The 21,155-nt window shown below is 56.3% G+C and overlaps 3 protein-coding genes and 1 long non-coding RNA gene across 22 annotated transcripts in view; 2 read left to right on the top strand and 2 right to left on the bottom strand.

Moving 5' to 3' along the window:
• The window catches only part of Plec (plectin), a 62,607-nt gene extending 56,388 nt beyond the window's left edge, over positions 1-6,219 (bottom strand). For 4 of the 10 annotated variants that reach the window (XM_013069270.3, XM_087183494.1, XM_087183502.1 and 1 more), the window contains exons 1-2: positions 5,663-5,956; positions 4,273-4,471 (exon numbers count right to left, since the gene is read on the bottom strand). In XM_013069270.3, coding sequence (XP_012924724.1) covers positions 4,273-4,465 — 193 coding nt within the window. In that variant the 5' untranslated portion in view covers positions 4,466-4,471; positions 5,663-5,956. Of the gene's footprint in view, positions 1-2,163; positions 2,329-4,272; positions 4,472-5,476; positions 5,495-5,658; positions 5,957-6,083 lie in introns of those variants that run through there. The other 6 variants (XM_013069272.3, XM_004837769.4, XM_087183490.1 and 3 more) reach the window with 6 other exon arrangements.
• Positions 6,176-21,155, bottom strand: part of Parp10 (poly(ADP-ribose) polymerase family member 10) — a 38,666-nt gene continuing 23,686 nt past the window's right edge. For 2 of the 9 annotated variants that reach the window (XM_087183562.1, XM_087183570.1), the window contains exons 2-10: positions 13,263-13,441; positions 12,931-13,185; positions 12,622-12,858; positions 11,770-12,545; positions 11,440-11,661; positions 11,230-11,326; positions 10,364-11,017; positions 10,136-10,269; positions 6,176-6,985 (exon numbers count right to left, since the gene is read on the bottom strand). In XM_087183562.1, the coding sequence (XP_087039688.1) occupies positions 6,401-6,985; positions 10,136-10,269; positions 10,364-11,017; positions 11,230-11,326; positions 11,440-11,661; positions 11,770-12,545; positions 12,622-12,858; positions 12,931-13,185; positions 13,263-13,434 (3,132 nt within the window). In that variant the 5' untranslated portion in view covers positions 13,435-13,441 and the 3' untranslated portion in view covers positions 6,176-6,400. Of the gene's footprint in view, positions 6,986-8,109; positions 9,398-10,135; positions 10,270-10,363; positions 11,018-11,229; positions 11,327-11,439; positions 11,662-11,769; positions 12,546-12,621; positions 12,859-12,930; positions 13,186-13,262; positions 13,461-13,603; positions 14,684-18,594; positions 18,614-21,155 lie in introns of those variants that run through there. The other 7 variants (XM_087183584.1, XM_087183589.1, XM_087183575.1 and 4 more) reach the window with 7 other exon arrangements.
• On the top strand, positions 6,805-9,776 carry LOC110347226 (uncharacterized). Its single transcript, XR_002391685.2, has 3 exons — positions 6,805-6,992; positions 7,324-7,440; positions 9,484-9,776. It is a non-coding gene; the product is annotated as an uncharacterized LOC110347226 (long non-coding RNA).
• Grina (glutamate ionotropic receptor NMDA type subunit associated protein 1) lies at positions 17,785-21,027 on the top strand. Of its 2 annotated transcripts, XM_004837786.3 has the most exons (7): positions 17,785-17,938; positions 18,894-19,266; positions 19,349-19,461; positions 19,538-19,738; positions 19,861-19,989; positions 20,086-20,229; positions 20,313-21,027. In XM_004837786.3, the coding sequence occupies exons 2-7, from the start codon at positions 18,918-18,920 to the stop codon at positions 20,460-20,462; spliced, it is 1,086 nt and encodes a 361-aa protein (XP_004837843.1). In that variant the 5' UTR covers positions 17,785-17,938; positions 18,894-18,917; the 3' UTR covers positions 20,463-21,027. The 2 variants fall into 2 exon arrangements, with proteins under 2 accessions (XP_004837843.1, XP_021106284.1); XM_021250625.1 differs by lacking the exon at positions 19,538-19,738.

Genomic DNA, 21,155 nt, shown 5'->3' with positions numbered 1-21,155 from the left:
GGTAAAGGTCAGAGGGGTGAGAGTCAGAAAAGGAAGGTGGCATCTCTGTAAGAGTGGCTGGGACAAAAGCCAGAGTGAGGAGGAGGCCAGGAGCAAAGACCAGAGCATTTCCTCAGTTCAGCCATGGGCTGGGCAGGGGTCCCCAAGGACAGATGGAACTCCCTGCCTCCACAGAGCAGCTGCCTCTGGGCTGGGCTCAGGACAGGGAGCCTCTACTTTTCCTGCCCAGCTTCCTCCCAGACCCTCATGGGCCAACACAGGCTGACACAGACTGACACCAGGGAATGCCCTCTGTCTTCCTCACTGAGGACTGCCTCCCCAGCCCCTCCACCCCAGGGACAGGATAGGGCGGAGGTGCTTCAGTCCCCTAACTCCCAAGTGGCCCCCGGGGATCAAGTGTGAAGCACTCCTCAGCCTCAGCCTATGGCTCCCAGGCCTTCACCAATCCATCCCCTGCCTGGAGCCAGAGCCAAGGAGACTTGGGGTCCCTGGCATGGTCCAGAAGCTCTCCTAACTCTTAGCTCCAACATCTGCATTCCTGCCAAGCAACTCCCAGGAGAGCACCACACACATGTGAGCAGGTGCTCTATCATATGATTCCATTTCAGACAGGTACTTCTATGCCCATGGGCAGAAGCCAAGCAAGAGTCCCCAAACACCCTCTCATCGGCCTCCAAGGCCAAGCCCAGAAGGCAAGGGAGACATGAATTAGGATAGTCCCATATGTCCATATCAACTTCAGCCCCCAGGGGAGGTAGAAGGGTGCTGAACTGATACTGGAAAACTTCGGGCTTCTTCAAGGCCACTCTAGAATGACCAGGAAGTCCCCGCCCCTGGAAGCTGAGGAAATAGCCCTTCATGGCTTCAGCACAATGCCAGAGAAAGGTGGCAAACTTATGGCACACATGCCGCAGTGGGCTACTTGTATCATTGAAAGCTCTAAAGGTTTGCCATCACTGCTCTAGAAGAAAACACTTCTCTTCACCTTAAGAAGAGTGGCCAGTTCATAAAAAGAAGGGCTGTGGCCCAGGTAGGTGGCTGCTTCTTTGCCTAGCTCTTGTCCAGGTGGGCCCTCCTAAGCAGAGGCAGCTGCACAGAGCATGAGCGTCAGGCTGGTCTCCCAGGGCCTCCCCAGAGTGCAGTAGTCAAGCTCAGGAGCCCATTGTCCCAGGAGAGACACCACCCAGCCCAGGTAAACTGGTCACACAGGTCAACAGGTCAGCCACATACTGGCTAAGAGGCCCCCAGAACATATCCACCATTACCTGAAGCATTGTGAAATCTACCCTGCCCAGGTGAGAGTTGGGGCCAAGTGGCACCATGGGGCTCCCGCCAAAGCCCTAGCTGCCTATCTCGCCAAGCTGCCCTTGGAAGCACAGCCAACAAAACCAGCCTGGTGGAGCTGGAACCTGGTCTTCTCAGCTCAGCTTGGAGCCCCCACCATGACTCTGGCCAGCCTCTGTGGGCTGGGAGCCAGGGCAGTGTCCATGTCTGCTCCGAGCCCAGGGATCCAACCTGAAGCCAGGCAGCTGAGAGCACTGAGGGCCTGGGAAGTCCCAGAGCTTCCAGAAAGATGTGGCGAAGGGCACAGAGGTCTGCTGGAGTCACTCATTAGGAGGTGGCTCCAGGAGACAAGGACAGGGTACAGGGGGCTTCCCTGCCATGGGGAACTGGCCCAGGCCCTGGCCAGTTTGAAGCAATGAGGAAACACAGCAGCTATGTGACCCACTGTCAGGCAGCAGCAGCCACGCGCCCCTTAGGCAGGGCCCCAGAAGAGGGGCAGGGACAGCTCAACCGTAACCCACGTGTCTACTGGCACAGACCCCAGACATTGGCCCAGACCCCGACCCTGACAAGCTCTGTGCCCCGCCTGCAACCCACGCCGGAGTCCCAGCCCACCCCATCCCGTGCTGCAGGATGCCCTATTAAGGGCATGGCTTCGGGGGCTCAGTAGAGCCTGCCCGCCCCTTTCGCGAACATTCAGCCACAGGTTGAGGGCAGGGGCGGGGGGACCCCGGCAAAAAGGCCAGTGAGTGCCCGGATTCTGCGTGGCTAGCCAGGACAGCCACCTCAACAAGGTGGTCAGCAGCCAGCTGTCAGTCTGGCAGACACAGAGCTGGGTGGCCGCCCAGAGGGTGGGCAAGGTTTGGGGGTACAGCATACCTTTGTACTTCTCCCGCACCTCTTCGTAGGCCTGGATGAAGTCCTGCTCGTCTGGTGGCGGGATGGACGTCCGGAGGGCGGCCATGCCTGCGGGCATGGGACTCCGGACGCGCAGTGACAGCCTCTGGCCCGGGCTGCCGATCTGCCCCAGCAGCTGAGGCGCGTTCGGCTTAAAGAGGCCGCCCCTGCCCCGCCCCGCACCCAGGATGCCCCACGGGAGGGACGGGGCGGGGCTGGTCCAAGACAGCTCTGTCCCTGGAGCTGGCCCGTGCCTGCGCGGAGCCTGGTCCCGTGCGCGCGCATCCCGGCGGGCGCACGCCCCTGCCTGCTACCCACAAGTCGCCGACTCCTTGACTCTCCTTCCCTGAGGTCCTAGTCCTGTGACAGCCACTTCCCGGATCAGCCCCAGCCTGTGTAGCAACCCTCTGTGCTCCAGCCAGCGACCTCACCTGGCCACCCTTGTGCCACTTTCCCTTTTCCCTCCCTTCCTCCTTTTTTTAGAATTCTGTTACAACCCTGAAGACAATCCTGTTGGTCTCTCTAATGTATAAAACGCCCTTAGGTGGGCGTGGTGGCGCACCTCTGTAAATCTGTAATGCCAGCACTCGGGAAGCTGAGGCAGGAAGATTGCAGTGAGTTCAAGGCCAGCCTGAACTACAGAGCAAGACCCTGCCTAGAAAGAAAGAAAGAAAAAGAAAAGAAAAAAGAAAAGAAAGAAAGAGCTTAAAACACAAGAAAGGAATTACACATAGGAGGACTGGAGTAGGCAATTTACAGAACAACAAAAAGTTTGGTAATAAATGAAAGAATAATCCTTTCCAACCATCACATTGGCAAAGCCTTCTCTGTCTCCCAGAATTTTCCAAACGTCCTTCTTCCTGGAACGACCTGGTAATATTCCTCCAAACCTTAAATGCTTGATGACCTCAAAGCAGAAGTCCCCTTCTGAATCCCCTGGTAATAGTCCTCCAAACTTTAAATGCTGCATGCCCTCAAAGCAGAAGTCCTAAGAAAATCATCAAAGAACACAAAAACCCTGCCAGGGGCTGCAGGCTACAGCACAGCTAGAGCCAGAGAATGCTACAGACCACTAGAGCCAGCAGCAGGGACTGCTGAGGGTTCCTACAGCCCTATCCCATTCCTTCACATCTTGAAATGTTCAGGAGGTGGGGAAGGATATTCATAATTCCTTTTCCGGTGGGAAAAAAATGACCTCATTCTTTAAAATCCCATGAGAGATGAGAAAGATCAGAAGGTCACCCACAAGCACCTGGGCCTCTGGGGTTTGGCATAGTGACGAGTCCATCATCCTTCTCTGCTTCTGTTCCCATGAGTTCTTGCTGTACATTCCCCAGTGACAAAGTTCCCTGATGCCTGCAGGTCTACCTCCCCTCTAGGAAGGTGGCCTCCAAGCCTCTCCCCACATGCCTTGGTCCACCCTCTTCGGTTCCTGCAGGAATGACCTCTGCCCTCCAGATGCCTCACCATGCCCCTGGGAGTCCTAGAAGATGGAATGGGGTCAGTACTCACTTTCTCAGCACATCCTGCCCAATGACCTCTAGCCCTATGGGTGACCCACTTCCCAAAGGGACTGGCTGCCCTCCAACTAACCATCCTCCAACTGCCCACCACCTCTCTCTGGGCCTCTCACTGGATCTCTCCCATTCTCCTCCTCAGACTGGCAGCTAATGTAGGACAAGGCTGGACCCTGGCTCAGGGATGGTGGGGCTCTCATTGGCCAGATATCCTGTCCTGCCCTGCTCCTGTGCACATCTACCCCCATGTGGCCGTCACCAGACTAGGAGCCTGGTGAGCACTTTGGACCCAGAGGCCCAGGCAATGATCACTCATATCAAGGGCACTGGACCTTTGTCAGGAAGCCAGCAGAGCTTCGCAAAAAGCCAGGTTTCTGCCCTCTCACAGCTGCCCGGGCCAAGACAGCAGGTGTCGCTGTGCTACCTGCACTTACCTGGGACCAGAGAGGCCCCACCTGAACTGCAGATCCCCTCTGGCCACTTCTAGTCCAAACACTTGCACAGAGCACACAGCAGGTAGTCAATCAACAGTCCTGTGCTAATGAACCAAGCTGACCAGGCCTTTCCACCTTACCTGCAATTCGAATGACAGCCCGCTCAGCAGGGTCCAAGACACTCCCATTGCCTCCAGAGCCACCTCCACTACGCCGGCTCCGCTGAGTTTTCCCAAGGTTCCAAGGCAGTGTGTCCCCAGGGCTAGGGGAGCCACTGCCTCCATTGGAGCCACCTTCAGCCACTGCTCGCACTTCTGAGTCCTCGCCCGACATGGCCTCCTGAAAGGACAGCAGGAGGGTCATACTTCTGCTGGTGAGAAATAGATACTGCACACTGACATACCTACCACCTCCTCAACCTAGACAGTGACTACCTTAACACTGACACCATGCCTCTCCTAGATGTTGACAATTTCTCCCCTCCTGCACATCCAGCCTTCTCCTCAGATACCAGCACAGGGACCCTCTTCAAATAATGACCTCACGCCCTCCTGTGTAACACCACAATACTGACCACCCTCTCCACTCCACACATTGACTGCCACTCTCTTCACCCAACTACTGACCACCCCTATCACAGGACACCAGTTCCACCCTCCCTGTCAAGTGGAGGGAGGGGGTAATTACTTTCACTTGGACACTGACACCAACCAACACCCCCTCCCCCACACTGGCTTCCAGGCTCTGCATCCCAACCCTGGATTCCCTCCCCTCAAATCTTCCAGTGAGCAAGCAAGGGAAGCCATCCACAAGCACTGGCATGTCCCCCTACTCTCCTGTTTTCAGAAAGAAGCCCCCCCCCAAGCGCGCCCTCCCACACCCTGGATGCTGGTACTCTACCTCCAAGCAGTCTCCATCTGTAGGACTCCCCACCACCCCACCCCACCTCCAGCCCGGTACAGTCCCACCTCAATCTCTGCAGAGAAGGCCTATAAATAGCTGGAGCCGCAGCGGCGTGGGCCGCGGGAGCGAGGCTGCGGCAATGCTGAGGGGAAAACTAAGCCACTGCTCCAGCAGCCCACCCTGCTCCTTGCAAGCGTAGTCAGGGCACATGCATACCCACGCGTGCACAAGCCCCAAGGGCGCTGGCGTGCAAGAGGTGAATGGGGCTCTGTCTCTGCGAGGGTGGGGTGTTGTGCGCACAATGTGGGCTCTGTGCCTCCTCCCTCAACCCAAGGGCTGGAGAGGAGAGTTGGAGGGCCCCCTCCCCAAGGTCCCTCGGCCTCCCCGGGACCGTCTCTGCTCCAGCCCCAAGCCCGGCGCAGCAGTCTTCCCTATCCATACCCCCGACACTGCCCGTGCAGTTCCGCAACCTCCAGGGCGCTGGAAGGTACTCCCCTTCAAGGGACCACAGGATGGCCTGCGACACAGCCCCTAGTTCCGGGTGGGTGGCCTGCAGCTAAGATCCCACTCCAAGCCCGCACCTCCCGCAGGCCGTGCACCTCTCCCTCCCTGCCGAGTCCTACGTGCCAGGTGGCTCCGCTCGCCTCCACTCGGCCGCTGTAGCCAGACTGCCCGGGCAGGCGCCGGGGAAGACGCGGAGGCAGCCCAGGCGGGGCGAACCCAGAGCCCCGCCCCGGTCGGGCCGGCCCCGACGGAGAGCCGAGCCGCGCCACGAGCACCACCAAAAGTGTGCAAGCGAGCGACAACCCTGTGTAGAAGGGCTGGGAATCCCCGAGGCTACCGAGCGGCACCCGCGGTGGAACTCCGCAGGGAGGCGCTCGCTAGGTGCGCGCACCTCCGTCCCGCGCAGTCTTCTCCCCGTGCGTGCAGGGCGGGCCGGTCGGCAAGGATACGCCGCTGGGAGAGCGTGCGTGCCACCAGGACAGCGTGGGGTCGCCCCGGTGCGCGGGGCCCCGCCCCGCAGCCGCAGCCTTGGTCACCTGCTTACCACAGCCAGCGCCCCGAGAACAGCAGACCCCGACCCTGGCCGCGACGAATCCCCTATTCCCCAAACAGAGGACGGATTTCGAGCTCCCAGAGGCCCTTCCGCTCATTCACGTACAGGTTTTATTCAAAGACTGAGCCGCGCTCGGGCGAGATCGGGCCAAGACGGGCGTGCCCAGCCGGCGCACCCTCCCGCTGGGCTCTGCTGACCCCTGGTGGTGGGTCCGATGCAGGAGGGCGCCGGCCCAGCGCTCAGGGTCCACTTGTCCCCTGCTAGCTAACGCCTACGGGGCTGTGGAGAACGGCAATCTGAGGAGCAGGTCAGGGGCCTAAAAGCCCAAGAGAGGTGGCACGGGAAGCGTGGGGCAAGCGCTTGCAGGTGATGAGGTGGGTGGGCAGCGCCTGGGTGTCGTGGAAAATGACAAAGATGCTGGGCTGCTGGAGGCAGTTCACAGCGCTGTCATAGCGCAGGAGGGTGTGGCCGGCCCGCAGAGGGGGCGCCCGCAGACTCCGGCAGCCTTGCCCATAATCGCCTGTCAGCACTCGTGCCACGAAAACTGCCTTGTGGCCATCGTCGTTGGGGGGCGAGTATCGGTCCTGTACAGACAGGGAGGCGCGCTTGGCGAAGTACACGCCCCGCCCGTAGAGTGTGCCTACAGGGTGGTACAGGCAAACAGAAGTCAGACTATTCGGATCGGCTGGCCCCAGCCCCTGCCCGGCCCAGGCCTCACCGTTGCGGCCACAGAAGCTTCGGTTGAAGCCGTGCTCACAGATCTCAGGCACTGTGGACGCCGACGTGCCGTGGTACAGGACCTGCTCTGCAGGTTGCTGTGTGCAGCGCTGCACCAGACGATCCCGGTGCAGCTGGTACTGCTGCTCCAGCAGCGGGTGTGACACTCGCTGCACCTGCCAGGTGAGTGGCAGTCAGGGCTGGGCTATTGGAAGTTCCTCCTTACACCGGGGACTGACCCAAAACAGAGCTGAGTTCCGCCATCAGGAGCCTTCTGGTGGAGGAATTTAGGATCTGGGAAAGACCTTGTAGCCCCCAACATGATACCTTCATGGGGCAAGTCACATCAAAAGGCTTCCAGGGGGCCCCGGGATTTAGCTCAGTGGTTCTGGCCTGCCTCGAAAGCGCAAAGACCCGAGTTCGATCCCCGGTACAAAAAAAAAAAAAAGGGTTCCAGGGATGCCTGATCCCTCCAGGGAGGACTGCAGTTGGTTAAACTCCATGTGCTCACCAGAAAGCAGAACCTACAGCTAAGCCTCTTCAGGGAAAAGCCCAGCAGGATGCCTACACTGCCCTCAGGACTTCATTCCCTACACCAGATGCCCGAAGACCTCAGTGCTGGAAGACCCAGGTAGGAGATAAGGCCTCAAGTGGCTAACCCAACCATCAGTCCTAAGGGAACAAACTCAGAAACCTAAACAGATAGAATTTTTTTTTGTTTTGCTTTGGGTTTTTGTGGTTTTTGTTTGTGTGGGTTTTTTTGGTTTTTTGTAGGGGGATCGAACTGAGGACCTTGTGATTGTGAGATTATGAGGCAGGCACTGGAACCACTGAGCTAAATCCCTGGCCTGTTTTGCTTTGGTTTTGAGACAGGGTCTCTAAGTAATTCAGGTGATTCTTGAACTCATTGTGTAGCCCAGGCTGGTCTCGAACTCATGGCAGTCACGCCTCAGCCTCCCAAGTGCTGGGATTACAGCCCCTGCATCACCACACCCGGCTTCTCTTTTTTTTATGGTACCGGGAATCATACTCGGGTCCTTTTGCTTATGAGGCAGGCGGCAGAACCACTGAGCTAAATCCCCAGCCCATGGCTTCCTTTTTTATTTATTGCCAAAATTTTTAAAGGAATTCTGGGGGCCGGGGATCTAGCTCAGTGGTTTCACAGCCTCCTGCGCAAGTGCAAGGACCCGAGTTTGATCCCTGGTACCAAAAAAAAAAAGAATTCTAATTAGTTTCTTCAGAATGATGCAAAAGGATACCACGTCCATAAAACAAGACTAATTGCTATGAAAGTGTCTAAAAAATAAGAGTTCTCTCATTAGGAATGGGATTGCTAGGCTGAAGGTTCAGCTTACTGGGTTGGACCTCCAGCACAACTGGAGAAGGAGCGGAAAAAGAGGAGGAGGAGGAGGAGGAGGAAGAAGAAAGAGGAAAAGATTGCTGAGCAAAGTTCTGTGAGTGAGCCAGATAATGATGGTTAAAGACACAGCCAGAGGGTGGAGATAGAGATAAAGAAATGATGCAGAGAGCAGAGCTACAGGAATGATGAGTGAACAGGTGGGTGAGGCACATGAAGGAAGGAAGTCTGCCTCACAGGACTTTCCCCAGAAGACAGGAGGCAGTGATGAATGGGACCTGGACACACAGTGAAGGACCATTTCCCTGAGTTGAGGGCAACATCTCCAGATGGGGAGAAGCCAAGAAGAGTGATGAAAAAGACATACCTCTGGAGCCTGACAGGAAACCCTCAACCTTTGAAGTGAAGAAAACTTTACAAGCATATGCCATGGCCAATATAAAAGAGGAAAGAAATGTCATATTGGGTTTCTCACCACCAAGACAAGATGTTAAGAAACTATGGAGGGATTTTTTTTTAACTTTACACATGTCTCCCATATGCCTGGTCTCCTGAGTCCTTCCTTCTCAGGTCTTCTTTCTTAACTTCCTGGGTGGGCTGGGGCTTCTGGGCTTCACTCTGGCTCCCCACCAATTATTCCTAGCCTTTTTGGGAAACATGTCCATGCTCAGAGTTACCAGATTTAGCAAGTAAGAATACAAGAAAATACAGAAAGTGGGACTAGGGGTGTATTTCATGGTAGCGCACTTGCACAATGGGTTTGATCTACATACATGTGCAGAGCACGCACATACACACATGAAGAGGCAGTGAGCCCTGCCTGGCCCTTTACCTGCTGAAGTGACCTCTATTGGAGGCAGAAGAGCCCTCAGACAGAAAAAAGGGGATCATCTGTGGGAATAAGTAACCCTCCCAGTGGCCACGAGATGACATCACCACCCCATGATCCAGATAAGGATATGTGGCAGGGAGAAGGCCATACACCATTCAGGAGGGAACCTCACTCAGGCCTCAGATCCCAGGCCTCCCCTAACCTCTCTGTTCTTTGGTCTTCTCCATCAGACTTTGTGAACACCCTCTGGGCAGGAATGAGGCTGGAGACCTGTTGGGAGCAATGCTACATAATTCTAGGGAGGGCCGGGGATTTAGCTCAGTGGTTCCGGTGCCTTCCGAGCAAGCTTAAGGTCCTGAGTTGATCCCTGGTACCAAAAACAAAAAAACAAACATAATTCTAGGGAAAAATCATTTGAGTAGGCCTAGTTCTCCTGCCTACAGCCCAGCTAGGACATTCCAGACATAATTGCATTTTGGCCTCAGGTCACAACTGAGACCTCAGTGATCCCGGACGCTGTAATGCTCCAGGACAAGACCACACCTGCACCTGCGGGAGACGCCAGGGAGAAACCAAATCTTCATCTGCATAGTTCCTCATTGTTCTTAGATTTCCACTGCCCCCCAGTCTTTTGTTACACCTTGTTTATCCCAATGTGAAGTACTGAACTCTGCATTTCACTTGTTACATCTGTTTCCCCATGTACTGAATAAAAGGTGTTGCAAACTGGGGGGGGGGGGGGTCTTTGCCCCCCAGAGCAGCACTGATCAGACCCAAAGCTCAGCTTCTTCTCAGTCTCATTTTTCTACCTTTCCTGTAATTCGTCGTGTGCTGCCATGGCTCGAAGGAGACTAGGACTTACTCCAGAGGTTCTAGTAATGTCCCCTCCCCCTGTTCCCTACATTTGGCGCCCAACGTCTGGAATGTCCTAGCTGGCCTGTAGGCAGGAGAACTAGGCCTACTCAAATGATTTTTCCCTAGAATTATGTAGCACTGCTCCCAACAGAGACCCCCTAGTCCTTTCTTATCACCAGGTCAGCTTCCAGCCTGCCCACACTCCTGGCCAGCTGACCCTGATGCAGGGAGTGTGACAGCTCACAGGGAACCATGAGGCCAGTGAGCAGGGTGTAGACTCACCTGGATGATGCAGATTCTGCTGTGGGCAGCATCCAGGGAGTCGCAAAAAGCCTTCACCACTTCCTGGAACTCCCTGGTACTCTCTGCCAGGCTCTCCAGTCTCCCCAAGGGCTCCTCCAGCCTCTGCTCTGGCACTAATATATGAGGAGAGAGGTGTCAGGGCCATGCCTGAGGCACTAGCCCAATAGCCACCACCCATCCCACTCCCAGCCCAAGGCACAGACTCACAGGTGGTGTCTGAACCCCCAAAGGGGAAGGCCAAACTCGAATTCCAAGGGCCAGCAAGAAGTGCAGCTAAGTGTCGGGCTGCACGAGCAGGCTGGGCCCCAAAGCCACGGAGGAGGATGCTGTCACCTTGTGGGGCAACACTCACACCATGGTACCGTTCCAGGGGAGCACACAGTTCTTCAGGCAGCACATGGCCCTGGAGCCTCACTGTCTCCTCCTGGAGGTGTTCCTCCAAGGCAGTCATTAGTGCCCGGTCCAACTCCTCCACATCCTGCTCAAAGGGCACGTGTACCACCAGTTGGGCCCCATTACCAGTATTGCCACCCAGGGGCTCTTCTGCCTCCAACAGGGACAGAGCCAGGGCTCGCCTTAGTGTTGCAGCTTCCTTCTGCTCAGCCACCCAGTCCTGAGACTCCAGTGAGTGGTAGAGGGCCAGCTGCAGTGCAGCCTCCTCCTTCAGCTGCTCAGGCTCAGGTGTACCAATGTTAGGTGCCACAGGCTCCTCCCCAGCCCCAGGTACGGTTGCTTCCTCCTCCTGCCCTGGAGTTGCTGCATCCTCTGGTTGTTCTTCAGGCTTCTCCTCCCGAAGCTCCAGGGGCTGCCAGTGCTCCGAATCTAGGCTCTCCAGAGTGGCTAGCATCTCTTGGACTTCCTCTAGGTGTAGAGAAAGACCCCTGAGTCATAGGGCAAGTCCAGCCAGGGTAGCATTGAAGGATAGAATGAGTTGGAATACATGAAAGATGGAATGAGTTGAGGTATAGAGTGGGCCTAGGAAGGGTCTCTAGACAGGTGGGAGTACAGAGTGGGGTAGAGGGTGAGGTCAAGAAAGGACCGTAGTACATTCTGGGGTCTCAAGGGAGCCCTACCCAGGCTCACATTCTCTTGGTCACTGCCTGTACTCTCTAGGAGCCACAGGGTGTGGCTATGTGCAGGAAGGACCTGAAGGGCCTCAGTGGGATCCACCTGTGGGGAGAGGATATCACCGTCATCAGCCTCTGGATGAGGGTTGAGGAGGCAACTGGGACTGGGGGCTGAGGTGCACAAAAGGGTAGGGGTGGGCAGAATTCCACCTCTACCTCTTCAGGCTTCATGTCCACGGTGGCATTGGCCAGTTGCTCTGTCCCAAAGACACACTGGAACTGAGCCTCTAGGCCCTGAAGAAGGCACTGTCCCTCCATCCCCAGCAGGAATCTGGCGCTGCCTGGGTGCCTCAGGCTCAGCATGTGACAGCTAATGCTGCCCAGCAGACTCTGTAGCAACTCCTGGGCCGCTTGGCATGGGGCCTGGGCTCCACAGAGCTACAGGACCACGGGAGAGGAAGAGTTTGCAGGTTCAGAACACAGGAAAAGTGTGAGGCCCCAGAGGGAGAAGGGCCCAGAAGTAAGGAATTCCCAGGAGTCACTCACCCGAAAGCCTGTCACATCTATTCCTTCAAGTGGGAAGAGAGTAACGTCTCCCAGGCTGGCAAGAAGGTCCTCATGATAAAGCTGCAGGAAGCGCATCGCCCCTGGCTCCATCGACAATACCATCTCCACCAGGCCCACCTGCCCCAGCAGCCCCACATGCCCTGGGCTCTCCAACCCAGCCTTCTCTGGAGACTTCATGGTGATCTCCACTGGCCACACCAGCCCCTCCTGCCCCAGTGAGCTCATGGCAGCTCCCAACAGGGCCTCCTCCTCTGCCAGATCCAAAGGCCCTGGGTCCTCCTGCCCCAGCAACCTCATAGAGATCTCCATTGGGCCCACCGGTCCTGCACATCCCTTAGGCTCTGGGCTCTTGAGACCAGCCTGCTTGGCAGATCCTATAGTTCCCAGGCTCATAGGCCCCTCCTGCTCCAGCAGTCCCATAGGACCCTGGTTCACTAGCCTCTCTTGCTCCAGAGACCTCACAGCTCCCAAGTCAGCTAGCATGACCTGCCCTGGAGATCCCTCATGACTTTTTCCCAGAGAGGATCTCAATTGCCCTGGTGCCTCCCCAGAGTCCACTGCACCCTTCAGGGACCCTGCCAGCCTTCCAGCCTCTGGGAGAGCATAGTGTATGGCTCCAGGCCCCATTGTGGATGGATGGTCCCCTCCAGCAGTGCCCTCAGCAAGCTCCTCAGGCTCCAAGACTTCATAGTGGGGGACAAGGCTCAGCTCTGAGCCCTGCAGCCAGTGGTTCCGCTGCAACACCTGTTCAGCCGCTTGGAGGAAGAAAGAAAGTCCATCAGGTTTCTGTGGGAGAGGGAAGGTCCCACTGGGTCTATCCAGCTGACTCACTCTGCCATTGCTGGAAGGAGATGACAGTGCCCAGCTGTCTAGGCAGGCTGTGCAGGCCCTCCAGGGGACCCCCACCACTTCGGCGCTCATTTTCCAGGTACAGCTCCAGCAGCAGCAGGTCCACAGGTAAGCTGTCCCCTATCACACGCACCGCTCGAGCCTGGGGCACTCGGGCTAGGGACACAGAGGCTCCATCTAGGTCCAGATTCTGGGCCTGCTCCTCCAGGATCCGGAAATCTGTAGGAAATGTGCAGGTATGCTTTGGGCATCTTCCCTAATCAGCACCTCAGCCCCAGTCCCACCTCTTACCTGCTTCAGGAAGGGGCATAGACAGCTGGACCAGGGCCCGATCGGGCCTGGGGCTGGCCAGGGCATGGCAGGGCTGCACTGGGTGTCCTATGGCACACAACAGGGCCTGAACATGCTGTTCCAAGCGCTGGGGTGTGGTGCCAGGTGGCAGTCCTTGGAGGAGCAGACGTGTAGAGGCACATGGCGGGGCTGGCCGCAGGCACAGCCAGGCACCTTGCAGTTGGTGCTTTGCCTGGTCCAATACCCTCTGAGCATCTGTGAGCAGGGGCAGGGCATCAGGGCTGTGGTGGCATCAAGGTAGCCAAGCTGCCCCCTTCAGCCAACCCTCTCACCTTCAGGTTCTCGAAAGGTAAGGATGCCCCCATGGCCAAGTCTCTGCCAGCTCAACACAGGCCCCCCACCAGAGCGTCGGCGGTTCTCAAAGTACAGTGTGAGCAGCTCATCTGGCACGTGGGGGGTCAGCCCATGGACCTCCACTGCCACCCCCACCGCCTCCTCTGCCATCACAACCCTGAAATGGAACATTAGGGTAGAGAAGAGGCCAGCTCCACCCCTTCTAGGTCCTACAGGGTCTGTCCAGCTGACTGGATTACCCCTCCTACTCCCTCCCAGGGCTCCTTGCCTATATCCTGTGTACCACCTCATTGTAGGCAACCCCATTTCCCACACTTACACTCCCCTGCCACCCAGGCCTTCAAGGTGGTCTAGCAGACTGCCTGCACTTCCGCCTGGGATCTAACAGGAAAACAAAAGTGAAACTGACTGACGAAAGGAGGAGGGAGGGGCCAGGCCTGAGGCCAGGGCCTGGGTTCAGTGGCCCAAGTGCTTCCTCTCCTGCTGAAGTCTCAACCTCAGCCTACCAGGAGGTGATACCCAGGCAGACCCCTCAGTACTCTCTCACCAGCCCAGCCATTGGCCCCCTAGCACCTACTCCAGCCCCTGCCTTGGCAGAGTGGACAGGAGTGTCCTCTGACTGCCTTCTATTTCTCAGGCCTTTCCCTGTAGCCTGGAAATGGCCAAATCACCTTCCCCACTAAATTTCCAAGAGGGCTGAGTAACTGCCCCTCATGTAGGGGCTCCAGGCTTCTGTCAGTATGAGCAGCACTGGATCTCCACACCTGTACTGGCTGAGGCTGACCTTCAACTACTTTCCCGGAAATGGTCCTTAATATCACCAGAGGAAGCCAGATGTGGTGGTGCACACATATAATCCCAGCACTCAGGAGGCTGAGGCAGGAGGATCATTACGAGTTCAAGGCCAGTGTCTCCTCTCGGCTACATAGTGAGTTCAAAGCTGGTCTGAACATGGTGAGACCTTGTCTCAAAAAAAATCACCAGAGGACCAGGCCTCACACATAAGTGCTGAGAGTAGGCAGCTCCGCCCTTGACCCCAAAGACCCTCATCTCAGCAGAGGTCAGATTAAAGTTAGAGGGTGGCCTCTCGTTCTCCCAGCGCTCTCTAGCCCTCACATCCGAGTAGCCCTTCCCATCTCATAATCCTTGCCCTCATCATGACCAGGCACAGAAGATGCAGGCACTGTGCTGACATGCCTGCTTCCAATAATCCTGACCACAGAAGGAGAAGTGGAGGAACAGTCAGGGTCAGAGCACTACCAGGCTTCACACCCAGGCTTATGCCTGTAGAATTCACATTCCCACCCACTCCTGATGCCCCCAGCCTTCAAGCCCTTTTGCTTCCAGCCTTTCCAAGATCGTGCCCAGTGCTGCTCTCCACCCTCATCCCCCGTCACCCCAGCCCACCCGCTGTTCCTTCTCACAGGCCCCAGCCCCATGCCTAGCCCACACGCTACCCCTCCACACCTGGCACCTCTGACGCAGAAGACAAACTCCTGGGCCCTTCACTTGTTACTCCTGTTATACGTAAAAGCATGATTCGTGTTTTCTTCTGAGTCAGACAGGGACTTAAAAGCTGTTTTTGTTAAAAATTGTAACTCTTAAGGCCAGGGATTTAGCTCAGTGGTTCCAGTGCCTGCCTCACAAGCTCAAGGTCCCAAGTTTGATCCCTGGTACCAAAAAAAAAAAATTGTAACTCTTCACTTGGGGCTACAGATGCCCAATAGGTAACTAAAAGTAGAACAAAGCTTGACTGTCATTTTATAACTCTGGGTCAAATCCTTCTCTGCTCCCTGCACATAGGCATGTTAGTCACATAGAGAATGTGTCTAACACTCGGCAAAACAAGGTCCTTTGGGACCAGGGATTTAGCTCAGTGGTTCTGCCACCTGCCTTGAAGGCACAAGGTCCTGAGTTCGATCCCTGGTACCAAAAAGGAAAACAAACAAACAAAAAACCCAAGGTACTTTGTTTTTATTTTTGCTTGAAACACTGGGGATTGAATCCAGGATCTTCACACTGAGCTACTTCTCCAGCTTTTAAAATTTTTTTTTTGGTACCAGGGATCGAACTCGGGACCTTGTGCTTGCAAGGCAGGCGCCGGAACCACTGAGCTAAATCCCTAGCCCTAGACTTTTTGAGTCAGGATCTCACTAGTCCTGCCCAGGCAGGACTCAAACTTGTGATTCTCCTGCCTCAGCCTCCCAAAGTGAAAACAAGGCTTTTCAGCTCTCTCACCTTCTAACTAAAACTTTTGCCTGTACATTCATAATCTTGCTTTAGTTTTAGTTTCTGTTATCACTAAAACAAGTACTGACACTAGCCAGTCCTATCTTCACTGTGGCACCCTGGTCTGAGGATCTGGTATTTCTTGCTAGATGGCTACCCTATCTTCTTAATCTCCCCACACCCCTCCCATCCATCCCCACAGTGGATTCTCCACAGAGCAGGCAGGGTGAGCTTTGTTACCAACTGGCACCAATGGGTGCTGTAGCTCTCAGCGTTGATAATAGTAAAAACTAAAGTTCTTTTGGGGCCTGACTGGCTCCATCTGATCGGCCCCAGTCCCTTCTCTGCATCCACGCACACAACCTTGTCACACTCCCATCTCCATGGCAGCCGTGCTGCCTAAGCACAGCCCTAGCAGGCCTGGGTGCCATCAAGCCTTGGCAGCAGACATACAACTCCTCAGCTCTGGGGAGCTGGATATCTGCACAGCCCTTCCCAAGAAATTGACCACACTCACATCTACACTGCCCGTTCAGAGAAGTTGATTCTCTCCACCCCTAAATTCCTCAAGACAGCAATTCCTCCCCAGAAACCACCTCTCCTTTAAAGCCTTTGTTCTCTCCTTGCTGGCTACTGACTCCCCTTTTAGACTCAGTATGCTTGTACTGAGTGAAATAAACAGCTTGTTGCTCACACTAAGCCTGCCAGGGTGGTCTCTCTCCTCTCTGCAGCTCTAACACAACCCTGATGCTCAGCAGGCTCTAGCTTTCTCAGCTTCTCACTCTTCATCCACAGCTATAAGTTCAGGGAATGCATGATCTAGCCTTCCCCACAGAGCCATTTGGCTCTCCCTTCTCCGTTATCCCTTTACCTGGCCCTTAGTGGAAGATTTAACATGAGGCTAAAGACCCTGAAGGATCTCTGACTTGCCCACCCCACCCCCCACTTTTTGTTTTGTTTTGGTTTGGTTTGGTACTGGGGATTGAACTCGGGTCCTTGCACTTGCACAGCAGGCATTGAAACCACTGAGCTAAATCCCCGGCCCTACTTTTTGTTTTTTTGAGACAGGGTCTCGCTATGTAGTGTAGACTGGCTGAACTTGCTATGTAGCCCAGGCTGGCCTCGAACTTATGACAGTCCTGTCTCAGCCTCTTGAATGTTGGGATTACAGGTGTGTACCACTACACCCAGCCCATCTGGCTCCTTCTGAAGCCCTGTACTCAACTTCGTATGTCTTGTTTTATTTTTAAAATCCCTCAAATTGTTTGAACTTCTGGTTCTGCAAAACCTTAGTTCATCTAGTGTTCTCTCTAGCTTCTCTTCTCATAGGTCTCTTCACCTTGTAACAGGCTGTACATTGCCATGCCAATTCCAATTGTATAGTCTGCCACTGTGAACTAGTTGTTAAACTGGTGGTAGCTTGAAATCAACCATAGTGAGAATATTTACACCATAGGCATGTGCAGAAGCTACAAATTAGGGTTTCCCTTTACTAGTTCCAGTGGTTAAACACTGAACTAGCACACCAAAGCCACAGGAGAGGGCCTTTTCCCAACCACTGCCTGGCCTGGGGGAGATCAGTTGCCCCAGAGCAAAGGAGCATTAGAAGTTCCCCAACCCCAAGTGAATTGGTGCTACTGCAGAGGGCCTGGGCTCACCCGGGGCGGGGGGGAAACCCTGCTGGTGGCAGTCAGAATCTTCTCAGGAGAATCTCCAGAGCCAAGGCAGGCAGTTAACCCAGCCTCAAGCCGCTAACAGTGTTTGAAGACACGAGACTTGAGAACATGGTGCCTGGCAGTTTGGTCTCCAAGACTAGCAGAATGGGCAATTAAACGGGTAGACATCTAGGGTTGGGATGGACTTGGATTAAAAGAGAAAGTGTGGGCCAGGGATTTAGCTCAGTGCTTCCGCCGCCGCTTGCCCCGTAAGCGCAAGGACCCGAGTTCGATCCCCGGTACCAAAAAAAAAGAGAGAGAGAGAGAGAGAAAGTGAACGCTGTGTTTTAAGGCCAGAAGAGTATTCTTGGAGCTTCAGCAAATCCTGCCTGTAGGAATTAACTTCCTAACTCCTTGAACAGCGAGCGAGTCAAATCCCTTCCTCCAGGCGTCTTCAGCTATCAAGGTCCGATCCTGTCCCTCCAGAGACAGCTGTAGGACCTCGGTCCTGGGACACTGAAAACCGCCAGCAGGCCCGCAAGGAGGAACAGAACTTAGCCAGTTTTGATTTCTGCGCGGAAACTCCGCCCCGCCCGTCATAAGCCCCTCCCCCGGCAACGTCACAAGACCGGGCTCCGCCCCGTCACAAGGCCCCTCTGCGTCTTCTCAACCGCAGGCGCAGGCCCCGCGGAGCCGGCCTCCGAGCGCACGGTGCGGGTGCGGACGCACCGACCATCACCGAGTCACTGCGCAGCGGCGCCCCGGGATCGGTGAGTCCCGGACCTGACCCTAGGAGCTTGTGTGGCCCGCGGCAGCCACCGTGTCGGCCGGCCGCCCCCACGTCCCGGGCTCTGCGCGGCCATACGCGGCCACCTCTGGTGGGTCAGTTGGTCCGGCCAGGGCACACGGCCCGCTCAGCCCGAGGTGGTGGCGGCAGTGGGGGCAGGGAGCCGCGGAGGCCCAGACCAGGAGGGAGGGGGCGGCCTGCTGCGCGAGGGCAGGACCCGCGGCCCCGGTGCCCCAGGCCTGGAGGGAGGGCCCACCTGCCCTCCGCGCGTGTCCTGGGACCACCGCCCCATCCTCGTCGCCTCCATCCCGGGTGTCCCCATCCCTGCTTTGTTTCCCCCGCACGCCCTCTGGTCGCTTCCATCCCCCATACACCCCCGCACCCCGCTGTTGCTGGCGTACCCCACTGGCAGACACCCGGGCAGCCAATCCAGGCCTTCTCCCGCCGCGGGAGCGAGGGACTGTCGACCCTGTCTTTGGGAGGGGGATCAGGGCTCCATTGGTCACAGATGGCCTGGGGATTTCCTGAGATAGAAATAGCCTCAAACTCTGATCTCTTTAACCTGCTTAAGGGGCAAAATAGGAAGGGGAGGACCCGGGCACACCCCCACGCGTCCCCAGCCGCGCCCCCTGTACCTACCCAGCAGAGCTGTGACCCTGGTGATGGCGGCGAGAAAGCTCCGCCAAAGCCCCGACTTTCGAGGCTGACAGCCATCCCTCCCCTCCCTCCCCTCCCCCATCTCCTGGGTCGGCCTAGAGTCACCCAGTCTGGTCCCCCCATGCTTTCTTTGGCCCCATTGCTCCAGGGCTCCCCGTACCTCTACCTCGGACCAAAGGTCATGGTCCCTGCTCCTTCCTCTGGTTTGTGGGCAGGGAGAGGACCTGCCACAGACTTGATTCAGGCCACAGTGACTCAAGACTATTCTCTCTCTACTCTAGGGGCAGCTGGCAGAACCCAAGGCCATGTCCCATGAAAAGAGTTTTTTGGTGTCTGGGGACAACTACCCTCCCCCCAACCCTGGATATCCTGGGGGGCCCCAGCCTCCCATGCCCCCCTATGTTCAGCCTCCCTACCCTGGGACCCCTTACCCACAGCCCCCTTTCCAGCCCTCCCCCTATGGTCAGCCAGGGTATCCCCATGGCCCCAGCCCCTACCCCCAAGGGGGCTACCCTCAGGGCCCATACCCCCAAGGGGGCTACCCTCAGGCCCCCTACCCTGAAGGAGGATACCCACAGGGCCCATATCCACAGAGCCCCTTTCCCCCCAACCCCTATGGACAACCACAGCCTTTCCCGGCACAGGATCCTGACTGTGAGTAGTGGTGGTTATCCAGGTGTGGTGGGCAGGGCTCTGCCTCCCTCCAGGACAGCTGATCCAGTTCCTTGCACCCTAGCACCCCAGTGTGGGAACTACCAGGAAGAGGGGCCCCCATCCTACTATGACAACCAGGACTTCCCTGCCACCAACTGGGATGACAAGAGCATCCGACAGGCCTTCATCCGAAAGGTAGGACCTGACTGTGGGCTGGGGGGCTCTTGAGGGGCTGGCTGGGGGTAGGGCCCTGACTCCCCCCTCTCCCCAGGTGTTCCTGGTGCTGACCCTGCAGTTGTCAGTGACCCTGTCCACGGTAGCTGTGTTCACTTTTGTCGGGGAGGTGAAGGGCTTTGTCCGGAAGAATGTCTGGACCTACTATGTCTCCTATGCCATCTTCTTCATCTCCCTCATTGTCCTCAGCTGTTGTGGGGACTTCCGGCGAAAGCACCCTTGGAATCTTGTGGCACTGGTAACCTCCAAACTTAAGCCCAAGCCTTCCAGCCAGTGGAGCAATGGAGGGTGGGAACATGGGTTAGGGCTGGGAGCAGCCCACACACCTAGGGCAGGGTGTGACCGTTTTTTCCCCCACAGTCGATCCTAACCATCAGCCTGTCCTACATGGTGGGCATGATCGCCAGCTTCTACAACACCGAGGCAGTCATCATGGCTGTGGGCATCACCACAGCTGTCTGCTTCACGGTGGTCATCTTCTCCATGCAGGTGAGGGGTCCCCCAGGGCAGGCCTGTGCTGCTGTGGCCCAGAGGCCTTCCTGGGCCTGGCACCCGAAGCCTCCTGTCCCTCTTGCATCCTCCTAGACCCGCTATGACTTCACCTCATGCATGGGCGTGCTCCTGGTTAGCATTGTGGTGCTCTTCATCTTTGCCTTCCTGTGCATCTTTATCCGGAACCGCATCCTAGAGATCGTATACGCCTCGCTGGGTGCCCTCCTCTTTACCTGTGTGAGTGATGAGGTGGGGGCCCTGGGTGGGGAGGACACCCAAGTGGCAAGACTGTCTCTCAACACTGCCATTGTCATCCTCAGTTCCTGGCAGTGGACACTCAGCTGCTGCTGGGGAATAAGCAATTGTCCCTAAGCCCGGAGGAGTATGTGTTTGCAGCACTGAACCTGTATACAGACATCATCAACATTTTCCTCTATATCCTCACCATCATTGGCCGCGCCAAGGAGTAACCTGGGTCCTCAACTCGCTGTGCCCTGCCCAGGAGGCATGGCTAGCCAGGACCCTTCCCTGGCATGACAGTGCCAACCATATTTCTGTCTCTCTGGTTCCCAGGCATGCCCTGGGGCAGAGAGAGCCCCTCTCCAACCTTCCTGTATGTACACACAGCAGATATTTCTGTTTGGACCAGCTGTGGCCACAGCATGGCTGCTCCTAGCCCTCTCATCCTGCCAAGGGGCAACGGGGCCACATTTCTGTGCCACCTCCTGTCCACTCATTGTTGCATGAGCCCTTTCTGCCAGCCCATCCTAGGGTCTGGGGCAACACCAGGCCCCAGGGAGAGGGATTGAGTCAAGAGGTGAGGGTGCACGTCTTCCTCCTGTCCCAGCTCCCCAGCCTGGCATAGTTTCCCCTTTCCCTCCCAACCCCTCAGCACTGCCTTCTGGGAACATGTGAGGTGGGGGTCTCCTGTACTGAGCCCTAAGCAGAGAGGATGGCATGTTTCAGGGGAGGAGGAAGCCTTCTGCTCGTTCTGCTGTCACTAATATTCCAATAAATGGAACCTTTTGCTCTCTGCTTCTTCTCGTCTCTCCTGTCACTGCCACTTCCTCCACAAGGTAGAGAGGAGCTACAGGCACCCTTGGCTAATGAAGAATACGGGGCAAGCACAAATGTGGAGGTGAATGACAGTACAATAACTGATC

The sequence above is a fragment of the Heterocephalus glaber genome, unplaced genomic scaffold (assembly GCF_053883595.1).
Source record: "Heterocephalus glaber isolate CG9 unplaced genomic scaffold, H.glaber_assembly_v1.0 deba00000281, whole genome shotgun sequence".
NCBI classification, from domain to species: Eukaryota; Metazoa; Chordata; class Mammalia; order Rodentia; family Bathyergidae; genus Heterocephalus; species Heterocephalus glaber.
Note: the sequence above shows the minus strand (reverse complement) of the source record. Positions and strands in the feature narration are given on the sequence as shown.